Source organism: Dinoponera quadriceps, unplaced genomic scaffold, assembly GCF_001313825.1.
Source record: "Dinoponera quadriceps isolate SergipeBrazil2010 unplaced genomic scaffold, ASM131382v1 scaffold2159, whole genome shotgun sequence".
Classification (NCBI taxonomy): domain Eukaryota; kingdom Metazoa; phylum Arthropoda; class Insecta; order Hymenoptera; family Formicidae; genus Dinoponera; species Dinoponera quadriceps.
Genome location: NW_014556477.1, coordinates 940,707 through 960,054, shown reverse-complemented (window position 1 = coordinate 960,054; position 19,348 = coordinate 940,707). Strand labels below are relative to the sequence as shown.

The 19,348-nt window shown below is 52.5% G+C and overlaps 2 protein-coding genes across 2 annotated transcripts in view; both read left to right on the top strand.

Moving 5' to 3' along the window:
- The window catches only part of LOC106747554 (mucin-5AC-like), a 33,209-nt gene extending 24,165 nt beyond the window's left edge, over positions 1 to 9,044 (top strand). Inside the window, exons 5-16 of the mRNA XM_014625182.1 lie at positions 98 to 352; positions 1,037 to 1,222; positions 1,302 to 1,567; positions 1,955 to 2,418; positions 2,574 to 2,696; positions 2,774 to 3,208; positions 3,447 to 3,789; positions 4,014 to 4,196; positions 4,261 to 4,338; positions 4,429 to 4,494; positions 4,592 to 4,669; positions 4,770 to 9,044. Coding sequence (XP_014480668.1) covers positions 98 to 352; positions 1,037 to 1,222; positions 1,302 to 1,567; positions 1,955 to 2,418; positions 2,574 to 2,696; positions 2,774 to 3,208; positions 3,447 to 3,789; positions 4,014 to 4,196; positions 4,261 to 4,338; positions 4,429 to 4,494; positions 4,592 to 4,669; positions 4,770 to 8,226 — 5,934 coding nt within the window. The 3' untranslated portion in view covers positions 8,227 to 9,044. The remainder of the gene's footprint in view (positions 1 to 97; positions 353 to 1,036; positions 1,223 to 1,301; positions 1,568 to 1,954; positions 2,419 to 2,573; positions 2,697 to 2,773; positions 3,209 to 3,446; positions 3,790 to 4,013; positions 4,197 to 4,260; positions 4,339 to 4,428; positions 4,495 to 4,591; positions 4,670 to 4,769) is intronic.
- LOC106747502 (mucin-19-like) lies at positions 8,372 to 17,350 on the top strand. The gene is made up of 5 exons (XM_014625071.1): positions 8,372 to 8,398; positions 9,102 to 12,890; positions 14,277 to 14,469; positions 15,341 to 15,487; positions 16,595 to 17,350. The coding sequence occupies exons 1-5, from the start codon at positions 8,372 to 8,374 to the stop codon at positions 17,047 to 17,049; spliced, it is 4,611 nt and encodes a 1,536-aa protein (XP_014480557.1). The 3' UTR covers positions 17,050 to 17,350.
- Positions 17,351 to 19,348: the final 1,998 nt, after the last annotated feature.

Genomic DNA, 19,348 nt, shown 5'->3' with positions numbered 1-19,348 from the left:
ACTTCCGCTGTATCGCTGAACGGCGTTATCGCGGATCGCGACACGCCGGGCGTGAACGCTCGATCCCGCTCGTCAATCGTTAATTGCAAATCGGCAGGAACTTCGCGAGGAGTTCGAGCGTGAGGCCTCGAAGACAGGCAGAGCGCGCCTGCTGCTGTCGATGGCGATGCCGGCCGGCATCGAGTACATCGACAAAGGCTACGACGTGCCCAGGTTGAACGACTACTTAGACTTCGTCAACCTGCTGTCCTACGACTATCACTCGGCGTATGAGCCCGCTGTCAATCACCACTCGCCGTTGTACCCCCTGGAGGAAGACAACGAGTACAATTACGACGCCGAGCTGACTATCGTGAGTACCTTGTATCGTCTCTGTAGCTTCTCCTTAAACCCCCTTCGAGAAGTAGGTACACCAGAGTTGGAGGTGCCCATTGAAATAAAAGCTCTACATAATTACATAATTACGAGCGACATTTCGAGGTACGTGCCTCGTGTTTGGAGACACTATACAACAGGGAGCATGGAGCATGGTCAACAGTGCGGAATCATCACACATTGAGAGGGGAAATATTTAAGAAATCAAAACAATATGTATCCGATGAGTGCTAATAACATTTAATTATAACAAATTTACTCGTAACCACTTATAATATATGTGTTCTTATATTGAAGAAATTTCTTTTCAAATGAGAAAATACATATTTTCGGAAATCTATCGAGCTTTTCATGAGAACGATCGTTTATTCTATTTAAATAAGAGAATTCAGATTTAATAAATATGACATTAACGTCACAGGAACACACTCGCTCCGATCGAACGAAACATTCGCGCGTATGGAGTCCACAGTCACACACTAAGCTTGAATGGAACATTCTCTCCCGCGACTTCGAGTGAAAATACCGCCACTTTTCGCATGATTTCAGTGAGATTCCATCTCAAGAAATGCAGATAGTTCACCTCGGCTATTTCGCTATATCTGGATACTCGCGAGTGATCGAGTAAATTCGATTACGCAATACCCGCTCGTCGTTTCAGGATTACACGATCAGCCACCTCCTGGAGAAAGGCGCGTCCGCGGACAAGATCGTTCTCGGAATACCGACGTATGGCCGGTCGTACACCTTGTTCAACCAAGACGCGACCGAGCTGGGCTCACCGGCGGATGGCCCGGGTATCGAAGGAGAGGCCACTCGAGAGAAAGGTTACCTAGCTTATTACGAGGTGGGTTGACGCGGCCTAACTTGCCGGGAGATTACCTCTCTTGCGTGTCTCGTGTGCAACGCGAACTTTGACTTCCCAGATCTGTGAGGGTATAGCGGAATCCGAGGACTGGGAGGTCGTCCAGCCGAATCCTAACGCTATGGGGCCGTACGCCTTCAAGGAAGACCAGTGGGTGGGCTACGACGACGAGGACATAGTCAAACTGAAGGCCCGCTATGTGAACGAGAAGAAGCTGGGCGGCATCATGTTCTGGTCGATCGATAACGATGACTTCCGCGGCAAGTGCCACGGCCGACCTTATCCATTGATCGAGGCGGCGAAAGAGGCCTTGCTCACGGACAACAGGTAAGTTCTGTTGATATTTACGGCCCCACCTCAGCGTCCCCCTGAGTCCTCGCCCCGGTAGAACCAAGGTGATTGAACTTCATGGGGCGACAGGTTGAGCCCTGCCGGCAACTGCGATTTTTATCGTTTAAAAGCGTGTACGATGATTTTATCTCAGAGGGAGACGTTGAATTAATCGCATCTCTCGCAAACTTTCGCAAGAGAAGTCCAAATTAATTTAAGCGTTCTTGCTTATCTGTGTTGGCATATTTCGCGCGATTTCATTGTTTCCATGTATCTTTGTTCTTTTACCGAGGTTAAACTGAGAAAAGAGAATGTTTGAATTTTCGCCCGAAGATCGCTCCGAACTTCAGCCGCGTAATACTTCGTGTCGTTATCGCGCAGCAGAAATACTATTGACAAGTCGAAGTCAGCGGACGGTCGAAAGAAGACTCGCACTCAGACCAGCCAGAGCAATTCCCTCGTTCGCAAGTTGGGCTCGAGCAGCCGAAGAAGCACCACCACAGCGGCCCCGGCGGTGAGGAAACGCGTATCCTCGACGAGAACGAAGTATCGCACCATCGCGAGGCCGAAAGCGAGCGACGAGGAGCAGGAGGATCGAGAGGTGTCGAGAAGATCGTACGAATCGTCCGCGGAGGAAGACATAGAGGGCAAAAACACCGTCAGGGTGACGGAGAAGACTGAGCGGCCGAAGAATCGGAGTCGAAGCAAGACGCGCAGCGGCTCCACCGATCGCAGCTCTCGCAGGAAGCAATCCAGACGCAAAAGCCAGACCAAGACCGACGACGGCGAGTCTTTGAGCAACAAGCTGACGACACCCGAGCCACCGACCACTCCGGATCCGGGGACTGGTAAGTATTCGTGAGAAACGTACGTCGATTAGTCATTCGGGAACTCGATCTGGATTACCCGAAGGATCGACAATTTCACGGAAATATGAAGAAAAGAGACTGAGAAAGTTGAAGTACCTGTGAGCTGGGAATTCTTGCCGCATATATTTTTACAGACTTCAAGTGCGAGGACGAAGGCTTCTTCTCGCATCCCCGAGACTGCAAGAAGTATTTCTGGTGCCTGGACAGCGGTCCGGGCGGACTCGGCGTGGTTGCACATCAGTTCACCTGTCCGTCAGGTAAACTTGCAGGAAGATGGTATTTTTAGGAATGTTTCACTCTCCGATTACTAACTCCCTCTTCACAATCCACGTAGGACTGGTGTTCAACAAAGCGGCGGACTCCTGCGATTACCCGCGCAATGTGATCTGCCCCAAGTCGAAGACGACCGTCGTCTCGACCACCAGGTCGCCCATCACGGCCGCGACCAGCCGAACGACCTATTTGCACAGCACGACGACCGCGAAGGCGGAACCGGCGGAAGAGGAGTACGATTCGGAGGAGGATTACGACGACGATGAAATCGAAGAGAGCGAAGAAGAGGAGGTGAAGCAGGAACCGAAAATCACCACGACGGCGAAGCCGCTCGTATACAAGACGCTCACCAGAAACAGGCCGAGTACGACCACCACAACGTCGACGACTTCGAGATCGAGCGGGTCGGAAAAACCCATCGACATTGAGGACGAGGAGGATCCGCGGGTGATCAAGGAACTGATCGATCTCATTAAGAAAGCAGGCAAGCATTTTCTTCTTGCTTCCTTAATAAATATTTAGTAAAATATAAGCAATTAAATAAAATATAATAATAATTAATAATTAATAAAATATCAATAATTTAATAAAAAGATAATTCTTACAATAAAAACTTAAGCAATAATAGAAAGAACACAATATAAAAAAATATATGAAGCTTCTCTCTTAGAAATAGAGTTCCAAAAATAAGATTCCAGAAATAAATTTCTATAGAAAAGTTTTTATAGTAAATAAATTTCTGTTTCTCTCTCTCTCTCTCTCTCTCTCTCTCTCTCTCCAAATTTTAGGCGGAATAGAGCAGCTCGAGAAACAATTGCTGCTCCAGGAGAAAAACTCTGACACGACGTCGGGTAGCGCGAGCGTCACCCCGGCTGCAATCAGTCGCAGTTTGTACGAACGCGTGCTAAATCGCCAGGCGAACAAGATCGCCGGTCAACAGCCGGTATTGTCGTCTGCAGAGACCAGTTACGTGAACGGGCCAGGAAGAGCACAGTTCGAAGGCTTGGACGATATCCCCGAGGTGAAGAGTCTCAGGCGATCGCAGAAGCCTCAATACGTCACCATCGAGAGACCCAAGTGAGTTCCCTTAGTCTCTTATTTATCGATACATGTAACGAAGACACTTGACACCAACCGGTTTTCACCAGCTGGTTTCGTCATCGAGTCAATTTGCTTTGACTGCGATTTAACTTCCCTTCTCTGATATCATCTGTGAAACGAGACGATTAAGCGGCGATTAAACTCAAACAACGTTGGTGAGATCGAGTGTCCTGTTCATGACATGTACATTTCGATAATAGATCGAACAAGAAAGGACCGGGGAATGAAGACGAAGACGAGGACGAGGAAGACGACAACGCTGAGACAGCGTTCTCCGAGGAGCAGAGCGTCAATAACCCATTAGAAGGTGGCTCGTCCACGCAACGAGTGACGCCAAATTACGTGAACATTCGACGCGCGCGACCTTCCACCACCACGTCCAGGTAGGACGGTCGGTAGAGCAATTCGCTTCACACCGTGTCTCTGATCGTGCTTTGAAACTTTCAGGAACGAGAACGACGTGGGAGAGAAGGAAGTCGAGGAGGAGAGACCGACTCGCAGACGACGGCCGTCCTTCTCTACCAAGTAAATTCAATTACGTTCAATATCCGCAGTCGACACTTGCGAATTCTATGACATCGGAAATTGTTAATATCGTGTAATCGTTTTCCACAGGCAACAGGATAACGAAGCAAACTCTGAAACGTCCAAATCCTCCCGAAACCGAGGTTCAATTTTCAGGTATGGAAAGATTGCACAAATGTATCGTAGATACATAATGTGATGCAAGAAAACGTGATTATTGTCTTAAATAATTATTTATGTTGGTTACAAATAGGAATTTAGAGAAGAATGACGGCTCGGAAGGTGCGGATCGATCGGCAGAGGACGACGGCTCGTCAACTACGAAATCTAGGTTTTTACGAACAATCTTCCTTCCTCTCTCTCTCTCTCTCTTCTTCTCAGCAATCTCTTCACATCACGTGTAATTTGACGCTCTCCCGTAAACCTCCCAGGTACGTCAGCATACAAAGATTTCGAAGCACCACTTCGAGGATCCCGGAGGACTTATCTAGCGCGATAACACCGTTATCGGAGCCTGTGATCGAGACCGCTTCGCCTTACACGAGAGTGCAAGAATACCCTCAAGTGTTCAGCACGCCAGCCAGCACGACGACCTCGTCGTCCACGGCCTCCACGCCGACCACCTCGACGTCTACCGAGGTCATCACCGTCATCAGCGTCGAGCCATCCGACAGCCCTTCGAGCGTCAGTCCGGCGATCGACGCTACGATCGGCTCCACCACGGAGCCGGTGAAGCTGGTGGAAGATTCCGCGACGGAGATCCTGCTGACCACGGTACCGGGGAGCAGCACGAGCCAGTTGACGACGACAACCACGACCACGGCGAGCAGGTCGACGATCGCCGCGGTGTCGCAGCCGCGACCGTTCGGTTTCACCAGACGAAGATCCGGCGGCTCGCCGGAGACGGCGACGACGACTCCGTCGAGCAACCAAGTGAGGTCCAAGGTGAGTATAACGTCGCGAAACCTCACGCGCTCGTCCAGCCCGTACCTGGGGCGAGTTCGATTAAGGAGACCGAGCAACGGAGTCCGAGTCGCCGAGGACGAGCCGGTGGAACAGGTGGACGCTCCGCGAACGGACACGTCCAGGAACAAGGACACTGGTAGAACGCGCGTCCGGGGATCCAACAGGTACCCCCCGTCGACGCATAGGTCGCGGACGGAGGACACTGTGTCCGCGAACTCAGTCCCGGGGAGATACAGAGAGCGAAATAGGACGACCAGCAGCCCTACGACCGCCGGCAACATCGGCGGTTTCAAGAAAAGATACCGGCGACCCAGCAGAACCAGCAGCACCGAGTCCACCAAGTCCAACGAGTTGGACGACAGTCCGATCGTCAGGATAACGCAAGACGGCGCGAGGAGGAATCCGCCGTTCCGCTCGCGGGCCGAGAGCAACGACGAGGAGAGCAACGAGAAGAGCAACGAGAAGATCACGAACATCAGGGTCTTCCGGAGACCTGCCACCGTCAATCGCGACCTGTACGACAGGAACAAGTACACGAGGAAGAGGAACAACGTGGACTTTGAAGCGGACTCGGCGCAGAAGGCGGACGACGAGTCGAATCAGAAGCGGACGACGACGACGACGCTGAAGGTGCCCGATGAGAACGTCACTGCGGAGCTCGACAAGATCGAGAGAAGCGACTCGGTGAATATCGTCGATCAGGGTAACGACACGACGACGACGGTCGACTCCGCCCTTGAGTCCAACACCATCGAGCCTTACACCACGCGACCGACCGCGGAGACCGACGCCACGACTGCCCCCAACGACAAGGTGGACTACACGAGCGACCGACCCGAAGACGCCGTCGCCACGACGACCGCGCGGATCGAGAGCCACGAGTTCAATCCCGACCTGGCGACGATCGCCTCCCCCGAACGCGTCGGTCTCGACAACGCGTCGGAAGTGCCGAGGAGACGCAAGGTCATCCTGAGGAGGCGGCCCGTGTCGAGCACCGCCGCCAACGCTGTCGAGGTGGTGGAGGAGGAGGAGCAGAAATCGTCCCAAGTGGCGCGTAGGCGGAAAGTGATCAAGCGAATACGTCCGATTCAAGACACCTCGTCTCCGACTTCAGCCGAGGCCACTCTCGAGGAAGAGGATATCACGAGTTCTCTTTCGGAACCGACCACGCCGATGGGTCGTAAAGATACTGAAGGATCGACGCTCGTCACCGGTCAACCGACAGTCACGGGCGAAATGGAGGACTTCACTCTAACCGAAGGCACGGAGACCACCTTGACCACGAACGACGACATCGACGGCTCCACGAAGGTCACTCTGGAGACGCCCGTTCCAGAATCCACGACGCCTTCCGACGCAGGCATTACCGATTTCCTCAGCACCGCCGCTATGTCCACGTTCGACGTCGACCAGGAGTACCGCTCGACCATCGGCGCAGAAGCCACCACGGCGGAGTCGACGTTGGCGACAGCCGACCTCACGGAGAGCGACGCGTTCCTGGAGGAGACGCTGTTACCGTCCACCCAGAATTCGCCCACCGTCCGCGCGCAGACGATCTCCACATTCACGTCCACGCCGGAGCCCGACTCGTCCGCCGCTACGAGACCGAACTTCGAGCCGAGGTACGCGCGCAGGAAGTTCATTCGCAAGATCCCGCTACCGTCCACGGGGAACACGACCGACCGGTACCCGGTGTCGTCAACGGAGGACGGCAGCTTGGAAGTTCTCTCGAAGCGCAGGAACAATCTTTTCGTCAGACGCTACCCGGTCTCCTCCACGAGCGCCAGCACTCTTCGCGATGAATTCAAGTCCGAGGAAGCGGAGGATAATTCTCGTGATTTCGAGCAAGAGGAAGCCGCGGATGACAATTTCTCGAAGGGCTACGGCGTGAGCGGTGAGCCGGCCTCGACCGGCGCTGTCCTCAGAGACGAATCCGCGGAGTTCTGGCGGCGTTACACCCCGGCATCCTCCACGGCTTCCAGAAGTTACCTCTCGGATCGTCCGGAAGACGTTGAGGATCGCGCGACCAGGGAATTCACGGATCAAGACTCGCATCGTTCGACGCTGAGCGTCAGCCGCAGGCTCGAAGTGCGCCCGCGATACAAGGTCCCCGCGATCCTGAAGAGACCCTTCGATCCTGAAGAGGCTCTCTCGCCTAGACGGTTTCACCCGTTCGACTCTGCGCCCGAGGAGTCCGAGGACACACCGGAAACGAAAGACGGCAGACTCAGGCAGTCTACTTTCAGACAACCACGCACACGTTACAGGCTTCTCGAGCGCGGTAACGTCAGGGTCGAAGACGCCACCGTAGCGGACACGGCGACGTTGGCTCCGGAGGCGACGACCTGGCAAAACTTCCGGACGCGTTCGTACTCGAAGCGCCCGTTGATCACCACCACCACCACCACGGAAGCAGCGGTCACGGAGACCCTGATACCGGCCAAGAAGTTCGATTACGCGGCGGACGCCGTTCACCGGAAATCACTGAGGACGACGACGCCGAAGGCGGCGCCGGGGAGCGGCGATTCGCTCTACGACTCGAACCTGGTGGACTACGCGAGCACGACGACGACGAAGCCGCTGGTCACCAGACTGGTCACCTCGGTGGCCGAGTCCGGCACCACCGAGAGGCAGAAGATCCTCATCAAGACCAAGTACTCGTCGCTGACGTCCACCACGAGGATACCAGCGGACCAGTTCCTCTCGACGACCCCGACGCCGTTCGCGGTGACCGGAGCGTCCGACGACGACGACGAGTCCGTCAACGAAATCCGTCCGGGAGTCGAGCGCTCCACCCTGCCAATCGAGGGCGAATTCAACTATCGCTACGGCCGCTTCACCACCGAGTCCCACGAGTCCTCGACCATCGAGATCGAGTCGGTGTTCAGCAACCTGATCGCCGACAAAGCCTCCGCGAAGTAACAGCGAGACGACGCAAGTCGTTACCCGATCCTCATCGGACGCCGATGTCGATCAATATGTATATAAGATACACAGCCATTTCGAAGGTCCCCGAAGCGACCCTCTCGGGGCCGATCGGTCTAGGATTAATAGACGCCTGCGATTGATGTTCGTCGACCTCAACATTACTAATGTACATAGAAATAAATAGCGCGTTTAAGTGTATATGTATACTTGAGACACCAACGAGAGATGGACCGTTTGTTAAAGTACAGTTACACGAGCATGTGTGAAGCGGAAGGACAAGGACTCTCGCCCCGGCACACGACGACCGACCGAATAATCGTCTTCACGCATTACCACCAATCACCACCATCATCAATAACGACGAATCATAATGAGCACCTCCATCCGCTTACGTCTCTCTCTATCTCTCTCTCTCCATCCCCCCCGCCCCAGAGGAACCCCCGACCGAGACCTCTGAATATAACTTTCGACAACGTAGCCATCACGACGAACCAACACCACCTTAACGACTTCACAACGAGCGCAAGTACGATCATCACTAAACGCCACTTCAACCGCAGGAACGACCGCTTATCATCCGCGCATTAACGCAGCAAGCGAGAGACACGCACTCGTTCGCGGCGCTTCGACAGCTAAAGAGGCCCCCCCGAGGGTCTCTTCGCCCTCCCACTCATCATCTCCGGACGTTGCGGCGCGCGCACACACATACACGCGTACACAGAGACAGAAAGAACCGCACGAGAAAAAGATGACGAAATGAGACGAAGCGGGAATGACAGGGGGGAGAGGAAAGGAGAGAAAGAGGAAAGAGGGGAGGATCCTGGAGGATCTCCCGGCATTAAAGCGCGCTGCCTTGTTCTGCTTTTCAGGTCGCCGTTTCGGAAGCTATCAGGCTGCCGACCCTGAGGGAGCTGATCGGCTATCCGACGACCTACGATTTTACCGTCACGGCGCCGTCCGTGTTCTCGCACTTGCCGCGCTTCGACGTGGACAACGACATTAGCCGGCAGACCGCCGATGAGCTCGGCGACCTGCCGAGCGAACTCGCGTCAGATCGCGAGGGAGAGCTCGCCGAAGAGACCGGCAACTCGTGGCTACGGCAAGCCTCGGAGAGTAAGGTGAGATCTCGCGCTGCGGAGGACAGCGGAGACGCCGTCCTCCCCGAGGAACGAGCGGCGGTCACAAACGCTATTGAGGAAGATGAGAACGGACAGACCTACCTGAAGCCGACCACCATGCGCGGCATCCCCCTCGAGAGTCTCACCTCCAGCTCGGTGATGCGTGGCTTTTACGTCACCAAGAGCCACGATGACTCATCCACGTGGACGGAAAGTCTCACAAGCACGTACAGCCCCACCGAGCAACAGGCGGAGACCACTTCGATTCCTGACGTTTCCACGATCGACGAGGGTGTCACCGGCGCTCGGGACGAGCCGGAGTCGAGCAACGACGGAGTCGACGACCACGCGAACGACATCATCAACGACGGAGACGCTCCGAAGTTCACCACCTTCGGCTCCTCGGCGATTTCCTCGGAGGATTCCGACAGCGCGGAGGTCACCGTGGATTACGAAGAGGTGACCGAGACGACCGGGAGTCCCGTCGACGAAGGCGCGTTCAAGAAGGGGAAGTCGCTGCGCGATTTCGCTCGAGGCGGCACATCCCTTCCCAACGCCCCCGTCGTCTCCCCGACGACGCCGACGAGGCGAGCCATCGCCGTCGCGGTCAGCAGGTACAACGAGCTCACCACTCCGCTGTGGGCCGGACGACGCATAGTGGGCAGGAAACGCGTGAGAACCACCGTCTCGCCGATCAGGGACGCCATAAAGCGAACCGAGGGCGGCTTCGTTCGCGGCACGGCGAGTGTCATCGGGACCGCTAGCTCCGTGGCTTCCACGACGCCCTCGACGATCCCAACGACTCCCGTGACCGCGTCGGAGAGCGCGACCGGTCCTATCGACGAGGAGACCGGGGACTCGGGGAATCGCGCGTCGACCACGGAAGCGACGACGACGTTGACCACCGACTCGACGACCGCGGAGAGCGACCCTTCGACGGCCGACTTCGTCGAGGATCTCGCGTCGAAGATCACGGATGGTCCCGAGACACCCGCGTCGGCAAGCTTCACGGACGACGCTCCCACGGTCGCACAGTCTCTGGCTGCGACCGACCCCACGATCACGACTACTACGTTCGTCGTGGACGAAACCACCTCCGCGAACTATCCCAGCGCCGCTGCCGTGGGTGAAACGACCGCTGTCGACGCAGCCGAGAGTACCACGGGCGAAGCTCCCGCGACTGCGAATTACCTCGCGATTCCAACGGAAGCGTACGAGCGCTCGGGCACCAATGCTCCCACGACCACGGAACCCTCGGCGGTCCAGGTGACCACCGATACGATCGTCCTTACTGATCCCGTATTAACGACGTACAAACCCGCGGCCGACGTACCAGCGACTACGAGCGTGCCCGAGGTTACGAGCGACCCCGCGACTACACTTGAGACTACGAGCACCGAAGCTGAAGCCCCTTCCACGATCGCAAATTACCCCTGGAACACCGTCCCGACGACTGTCCAAGAGGAACCCTCGACCACGGGCATTCCGGAGACCACTATGGTACTGACCGAGATCGAAAGCACGACTGCATACGCGACGGATCCGATATCCACGACTGCGTCTGTTCCGGCGACTATTCCCGTGACCACCGACCTCCCGTACACGGTCGCAGGGTCCGCAACTCCCGCGGTTACCTCCGTGATACCCGACACTTCGCCGGCCGATCCTGAGACCACTTTCGCGACTTGGTCTGAAGTTCCCGCTGCAAACGCGGGCCCGACTTCGAGTTCGACTGAAGGCGCGAGCTCAACGACCGAGTCGCCTGCGATATCTTTCACAGCTCCGACCGACGTCGATAGTTACGTCGAGGTATCGACCGTCACGGAGACCGCGAAGTCCACTTATATCACCGAGCTACCTACGACGTTCGAAACCACCCCGACACTCGTCGCGACAACGACTGTGACCCCGAGCTTCCTCGCTACCGATTCCGGGACGACGTTGGCCGCGACGATTGCACCCTCCACGGAAATCGACGAGGCTTCCGCGACACCGACGGTCATTCCGACCTCTTCGACGTTCCTCCCGATCGCCAACACGGTGACCGTAGCTCTCGGAGAGCCCACGGTTTTCTCGTCGGTCCCCGCGATCTCCCACGAGTCGATAGCGACGAATGTGATACCTGGAACTACCGCGAGAAGCATCTACGAGGTGAGTTCCGCGAGAGCAACAACGAGCGAAGAGTCTAGCAGGCCGAAGGCAGTCTTCGAGGAGACCACCGTGAGACCCGCGCAAAATCGAACGAGAGGTCGAACGAGAGCGGAACTGGCCGCGATCGGTCATGAATTCGGCCAGAGGACCTCCGGGCGAACCGTCGTTCACCGTCGCGTCGTAAAGCGGCCGGTCGACGGGAACGTCGAGATGCCTACGACGACGCAGCCGACCAGGCAGTATCCCCGACGTCGAGTCACAGTGTATCGCGGCCGGCCACGAAAACCGACCCACACGACGAGAGTGGCCGAGGAGAATCGGAGAAGGAGAATCGTACAGAAGAGACTACGAGCTGGGCCCGAGGCGACCAGCGACACTGTCAGATCCGACGAGAACGTCGTCGACGTTCAGGATACCACTTCAGGAGAACGTGTCGCACACGTTCGAGTGGAAGGCGCGGGCAGGAGAAAGAAGGTGATACTGAAGAGAGTCCGAGAAAAGAGCGGGGAGAAAGGAACGAGTGTTTCTCCCGCGGTAGGAACGATGGTGCTCGGAGAATCGTTCAGTTTGGCGAAAGACGAGGCGCTTCGAGCTCGGGGATGGGTAGGGAAGGTAGGAAGAAGGCGGAAAGTCGTCTTGAAAAGAATCAAGCCTCCTCAACCTGAGGGCAACTCGGAGAGGAAAGAAGCCAGTGGCGACACCGACTCTCCTGGACACCAGCCAGGCAGATCGGTCGAGGTGGAAAAGATGAGAAAAAGAACGAGAGTCGTGCTGAAGAGACTCAGGCCTAAATCCGAGGGAAGCGTCTCCGCGAGCGGAAGAACGAGAGTGAATGCCGATTCCAGCGAGGAGAATCTCACGCACGCCCTTCCGACCGATCTTCACGCCGACGATAACCTTGCCGACGAAGGGAACGCGAGAAGAAGAATGAGAGTAGTGTTGAAGAGCGTGAAACTTGCCTCCGAGGAGAGAAACGCGAGCGGGGAAACTCACGCGGATCCGGACGCCACGAAGGAGACTCTCCGGGGTGACTTCTCGAGCAGCGGATTTCGCGCCGGCAGGAATCTCTACGGCGAAAGGACAGGCAGAAGAATGCGAGTGGTGCTGAAGAACGTCAGACCCAAATCCGAGAAAGAAACGGACGCAGCGGGCGAAGAGGGTGAGGATCCCGAATCCACCGGCGACGATCTTCAGGGCAACTTCTCGAACAATATGTACGTGAGCGACGATCTCGCGGACGATAGGAGGAAGACGACGACGCGATCGAAAGGCGGGGGGGAAGAGGAAACGACGACGAGCGAACAGCAGACGGAGCCGCGCGCGGAGCTGCGTACCACGGAGACGACGTCAGTCCGGGTCGAGGAGGACACTGATCGGCCCTCACACGAGGTCAGTGCCGCTTTAAAACCGGAGAGTCTTGACTTCCCCGCCCTGAATGTCCGCTACGTATAACAAACGCTGTAACTCCTTGACCGGTCGCATGTTGCCTTAACCAAACGGGACAACGTCGTCGTCGCCGCCGGAGCGAGGACAGAGAGGGGAAACGAGTCTAACGAGTCTAATGAGCCTAACGGGAAGCCCATGAGGACGGAAATAACCTCCGTTTTGCGACTCGCTTATCGCCGCAAGCACCGGCCGCAAGTGCTTCTTTTTGCCGTTAAACCGAGAGACCGCGATCGACCGCCGTCGTCGCCTTGCCGTCTCGGCTTGAAAGCAATCAGGGAGTCAGCCGAGTCCCCGAGGAGACGCCTCTCGCTCAGCATGACACACCTTCTCGCTGGGATCTGCTATACCTCTCCGAGGGCGCTTTCGTAGCCTAATCGATCTGTCTCGACGGCAGTAACACCGGTATCTTCATCGGCGTATGGAAGTTAACGTAAGGGCGCAGCACACGAAGAGGTCGCTTCAAATAATACCGTAATAATCTCGCCCGGCTGGCTGTAATCATCGTAGATGACGGAGGCGACATTTCTCTCGCTCTATCGCCTCTGTCACGTCTGCTCTCACGTCTAACCGAAATAATCCATCCCCGAACACGGAACGACGCCGTCCGACGAGCGGCCGATTCGGAAGGAAGCCAATCTGTAACTCCGGTAGCTTTGCATCGCGAACGCCTGCTCAGGACGACGAGATCCCATCGTGATCGTCGTTTTCATCGTCGTCGTCGCCTATCTCTCGCTCTCTCGCTCTCTTTCTCTCGCTCGATCTAACCGAGACGCCTCCCGAGAACACGAGAAACCGAGCTATCGCTCTTTGCGTGGCTACAAGCAAATCATCAGCATCATCATCGCATTGCCTGCCTACGAGGACACGTAGCGCTACTCTTCTCTCTCTGTCTCTCTCTCTCTACGGCTACTCGAGATGTCTCTACTTCGGGATGCAACAAGGAAGCGAATTCGGGAAACCTGATTTCTCTCTCTCTCTCTCTCTTTCTTTCTGTCTCTATATCTGAACAAACGCTCTGACACGCGAACAGATCCGAAGTACTCTCGGCATCTTCATTCGCAGCTAGTTCCCCTTATCGTCGATTAACAAACTGCCCTTTCGAGAGGCGCGCCGCACATTTCCGCGCGCGCCCACTTCGCTTACTCTGATGTGTCTTCAGTATCTCTTTACCTTAATTGATATCTATAAGCTTGCTTCGCTCGAGATGACGGACATGTACATGCGTCCGTCAACAAAATCGAGATTTACCGAGTTTCGTTATTAATACGCCGATAACCCGGTAACGCATTTCGCTGCGCGCGCTATATAAATCGATTGCCCGGTAAACAGGTAAATACCTTGAAGAACGACGCTGGTGGATCAGTCAGTCGCCAACCGGTCAGCGGGCGCTCCAACAGGCAGAGGGCACCGACCACGACGCTCGCTCCGTTCACCAACACCCTGGCCAGCGCGTCATCGATCACTCACCGAAGAAGCAGACCTTTTGCAGAAACCACGTTGTCAGCGAGGATAGATCTTGTCGGTAGGTTCAACGTTTCCTGCTTCCTTGCCGCAGCTTCTTGACTGATTGATCACATCAGAAGCAAGAGAATATCCATATAGCACAATTAACAAAGGACATCTTTGGGACGTCCTTTGTTAATTGCTGGAAGTTTATGCTGTACGGGTATATGTGAAAAATGTTTGCAGAATACGTTGAAGAAAAAGATATTCCAGTAAACGAGAAATCATTAAACGTTATTACAACGTTGTTGCGATAATATTTTATAAAATGTAACGTTTGAAAATATGTAATTCTTAATGTTGTACACAACGTCCGAAACATTAAAAATAATGTTTCTACACTATGATTTTAATATTTAAGAATACAATATTATCAAGTGACAGTTTAAAAATATTTATAAAACATTCTATCAAAATCTTTATAAAATTCACGTAAAATTAATGTCTTAAGAGATCGACTTAAATGTTTCTTGCTTTGCTGGGATATCCACAAAATGACTCATTGTGATCGGCTGATCGCATTTGTAAGAAACATCCGGAAAACTTTTCGACGTATTTCGGAAAAATCTTGAACACGCGCGGAGAAAAGGGATCGGTTGAATTAACGTGACGATAAACGAATCAAACGCGTTTTGGTTGAAAAGAACAGAATTTCTGGTTCTTTCCGAATTCGGCTCGTAAGAATCAGAAATCCCCGTTTCTTTTAATCCAAACACGTCTGATTCGTTCATTGTCGCGTTAATTCAACCGATTTCCTCGCTTCTGACATGACCACGCAAGACGATCGCAGCGAGGAGCCAAGAAGTTTAAGGAAAAGCAGTATTTGTACCTATTGCCTCCAGCTTAATCTCGACCTCCTCTGAGAACCTTTATCTTCGCGCTCTTTTCAGATCCGCACGAGGTCACCGAGTCGTCGTACGCGAGATCCTCCGGCGCCGAGGTCGATCAGAGAGCGGACGTGTCCGATCAGAGCATCCGCGCCCAAGAGTTCGCGGTAACGCTGGCGGACCCGCCACACTCCTCGTCGTCGGACACTGGTACATTACACTTGCTAGAGTCTGCGCCACCCGACTATCTAATTCTTCTAATCTAAAGTCTTCCTCTCTTTCTCTCACGAGCTTCATCCTCTTCATGGGGGTTTTGTTTGCTATACGCTGTGTTTCGACTAACGAGACATCGCCGCGGCTCGTTTCTTCCACCGAAGCGGCCCTCCCGATCATCTCCTCGACATCGCCGACCCTCATCGCGATCTCTCATCAGACTGTGACAAGTTAATCGACAGACTGGCTTTCTCTCTCTCTCTCTCTCTCTTTCTCTCCGAAGTAGGGTTTCACGTGACAACTCTTGATTGACCAATTCCTGCATCGCGCGACATGCACTCTCATATGTCTGTCTCATGATCTTCGCTTCATGAGTATCCGTCTTCTCTCCTTTCTCGCTACACCTCTCTTCAAAAACGCAGTCACACGTGCGGTCCTGTGCGATCCATGCGCAGATCTCTTCCCCATTTGTCTCAACGTTCGCTGTGTTTACATACTAATGCAAAATCGCAATAACTTCCGTGTTTCTTTCTCTCTTCCTCTCACACTTTCATCGAAGCCCATTAATTTACGGCCAGGTTTATCCGCAATTTGCTTTACTAAGCGAATTAATTACTAATTACTACTCCACTCATGCCACCACCGACAGAATGAACAGTACATGGCATGAATCCAACGGTGGATCCGGAGAGGATCAAAATGGTTGGTTGATTGGTTGGTTGAAGGTTCGGTTTTCAGGAATAACCGCTTCATACCGCCCGTTCTGACAATCGTGCGACAACGAACGATAGGTCTGGCAGGACGATCGTACGCGGATGCTCCTGATATTCCCGACAAGGTTGTCAGGATGCCCGTATCTCTTCGTCCTCCAGCAGTCCTCTGTGCAGCCAGTGCCGAGTCTCATGATCCGGTTGTCTTACTAATTGAATCTCGCTCACTCTTCTCTTCCGTCCTCTACTTGGTGTCATGCTCTTACCGTCTATCTCTCTCTCTCTCTCTCTTTCTTTCTCTCTCTCTCACTCCGGGGAATCATCATCATCATCGTGACCCGCTTACGCCCCCGAAAAGTGACACACCGACTAATCAGCTTCCACGACTGATCAGGTCGCGTGCCGTTAAGGAACGCCGAAAGGCGCAAGATAAGCACCACCATAACACCTAGAACCGAACCCACTTTGGCGAGTAGGGCGGTCTCGAGGTACGACGGTGTTTCAAGGAGCCGGCAAGGGCCCAAGACGAAGGACAGGCTCACGGTGAACGCGACCACGAGGCCCAGGAAACCGCCGGTCGTTGACTACGACTATTACGAGGACGAGGTGCCGATCGTCGCCGGCAAGTCCCTCCTGAACGGCAAGCTCTTCCTCACGAGCAAGGGCACGATACGCTGCCTTGATCAAGGCAACTTCCCGCACCCGTATTCATGCAAGAAGTTCATCACCTGCGCCCGTATGGTGAACGGCCAGGTGATCGGGACCGAGTACACCTGCCCGGCCAAGCTGTCCTTCGATCCGGTCGGCGGCATCTGCAACTGGTCCGCCGGTCTCGGCTGCAAGGACTAACCGAGGTTACCTTAACTACTCGACAGCCGTGTCTCTCCGCGTTTTTTCCGGCTCTCTTTATGTCCGATCGCGCAATTTTCGTTTTGTCACAAACGAAACTGCACATTGAGAAAAAGCTTTTTTTTTCAAATTTAATAAATTTTATTGCATCCAAACGAATTTCATTATTGACATGAAACTTCCAAAGAAACTTCCAAAGAAACGAATGTTTCAATTAATAAGCACGATTGTTAGAGTTTTCAACGAATATTTATCTTATCTTAAATAAAAAAATTTACTTGAAACGAAAGATAATTTTCTTATGAAGAAATTATTTGTTTCATTTTATATATTTATTGTAACCAAATAATATTTTATTTAGTTAAAAGATATTATTTCAAATAATAGCATTCTTTCTGTTAAATAATAGAGTTTTTCTTGAATGAGACATTAAAATTTTTACTCAAACAATAATATTTCGTATATGTTGTTTCCATGAAACAAATTTCAAATAAATAGAAATACTAAATTTGAAGAAACTTTTTCCTCTGTGTATAATTATTCGATAATTATCTGCTGACGAAGAAAACAGGTCACTCGTGACTATCCAAGCGACTTATCCTCTTTATTTATTTCCGCCACTTTTGCGGGGAAATCACTTTTGACGAAGCATACGATTGTCGAGTAGTGAAGATTATTGTCGCTGCGCCCTTCCGGAAGTCCCTGACTTCTCGCGAGAGATACGCATTTACGTAAATTCTATTTTAACTCACTCCCTCTTCGCGAGGGTATATTATTTTAGACTCAAACTCTCTCCCGTTACTCATTACTCGCGTGGGATAACTTCGGATTATTCATTCGGGGAGACTTGACGCGATCGTCGAAGAGGCCGTATCTCCTCCGTTCTCGTCTATCCCCAAAGACAATGATCTTTCCATTTAAACGTCTCTGTGACTAACGAAGCAGTGTTAATATAATACGTTAATATAATACGCAGCGTTAATAGTATACGTTCAATTTTTGTTATTTACCTTCTAAAAAATATTGAAAGTTCTAATACGAAGTTCGGTCATGAAATGTTTCCATCTCGGACAAATTTTTTTTCGGAGAGATATGGGCTCTTCGAGAGAATCGATTACGGTCGCTGATAAAGCGGGCTATTTGATTATTATTATATATATACATACATATATATATATATATATATATATATTCCGACCAAACGTATGAATCTTCTTGTACGACCGTGTAATAGCCATATAAACGAGCGAAAACGCAGTGCGGTGATATTATCGTTAAAGTCTCTTTGTGTAAATATTACATAGTGTTACGTGTAAATAGCGTGTAAGGTAACGTTCTTATCTCGCGCGTAGCGTACCGGGCTTGCTCACTTGTATAAATTTTGTTTTGCGCGGCGCGATCGTTGATAAAGTCTTCCCTACTTGGTGAGGTACGCACGCACGACGAACATTACGAATAAAAAGTTACGAATAAAGAAAAAAAAGCTCCATTGGGAACAACGTAGCGATCGATTCGTGTTGAGCGATTCCATCGAATCCGCATGTATCGGAGATTTTTCTACTTGCAATAAAAGCATCGTTTAACCACCACGAGAGATTCTTCCGTATCCTTACAGCTGAAAACGAAAGCGATTCGTCGACAATACGATGAGAACACGGGATAATGCGCTCGATTAAACGTACACGGAGGAAAAAATCTTGCTAGAACAGCAAATTGTTAGTTACTCTGGTGACAGCAAAAAGGTTTGTTAGACGGAAAATATAATTTTGCTGTTGTAGCGAAACGTTGTTGCGACAGCGATGAAATTTACTCGGCATCGTTAAAAATTAATACCTTTAACAAATCTATTTGCTGTCACTGTGGTAACTAACGATTTACTGTTCCAGCAAAAGTTCTTCCTCCGGATGTGCGGGTAAAGCAAACGCTTCTGCATCATTCTGTGGAAGAGGATTCTCTTCGGGCAGTGCAAGTATTCGCAGGACGATTGCACGCCTCGAGGACGGAAAATGGGAACGAGTGCGGTGTGCTTTCCTCCCTCTTCATTTTCTTTCAAGGATCTCTTTATTTTCCCCGATATTCTTGTTTCACAATGTTATTTGTTATTAATCTAGTTTAGGAAGATGAAATGGGCAGAGAAAAGAAAAAAACAAGTACAGCAGCAGTCGATAGATGTAATGCAACGCGAGACGATCGTGTTTCAAATCGCGAGATTGCCGTTTCGATTGCGCGGCCCTTCGCGGTGTAAAGTAATGACGGTAATAGTAATAATCACAATTACGCGTGTCTATGCTGTATAAAT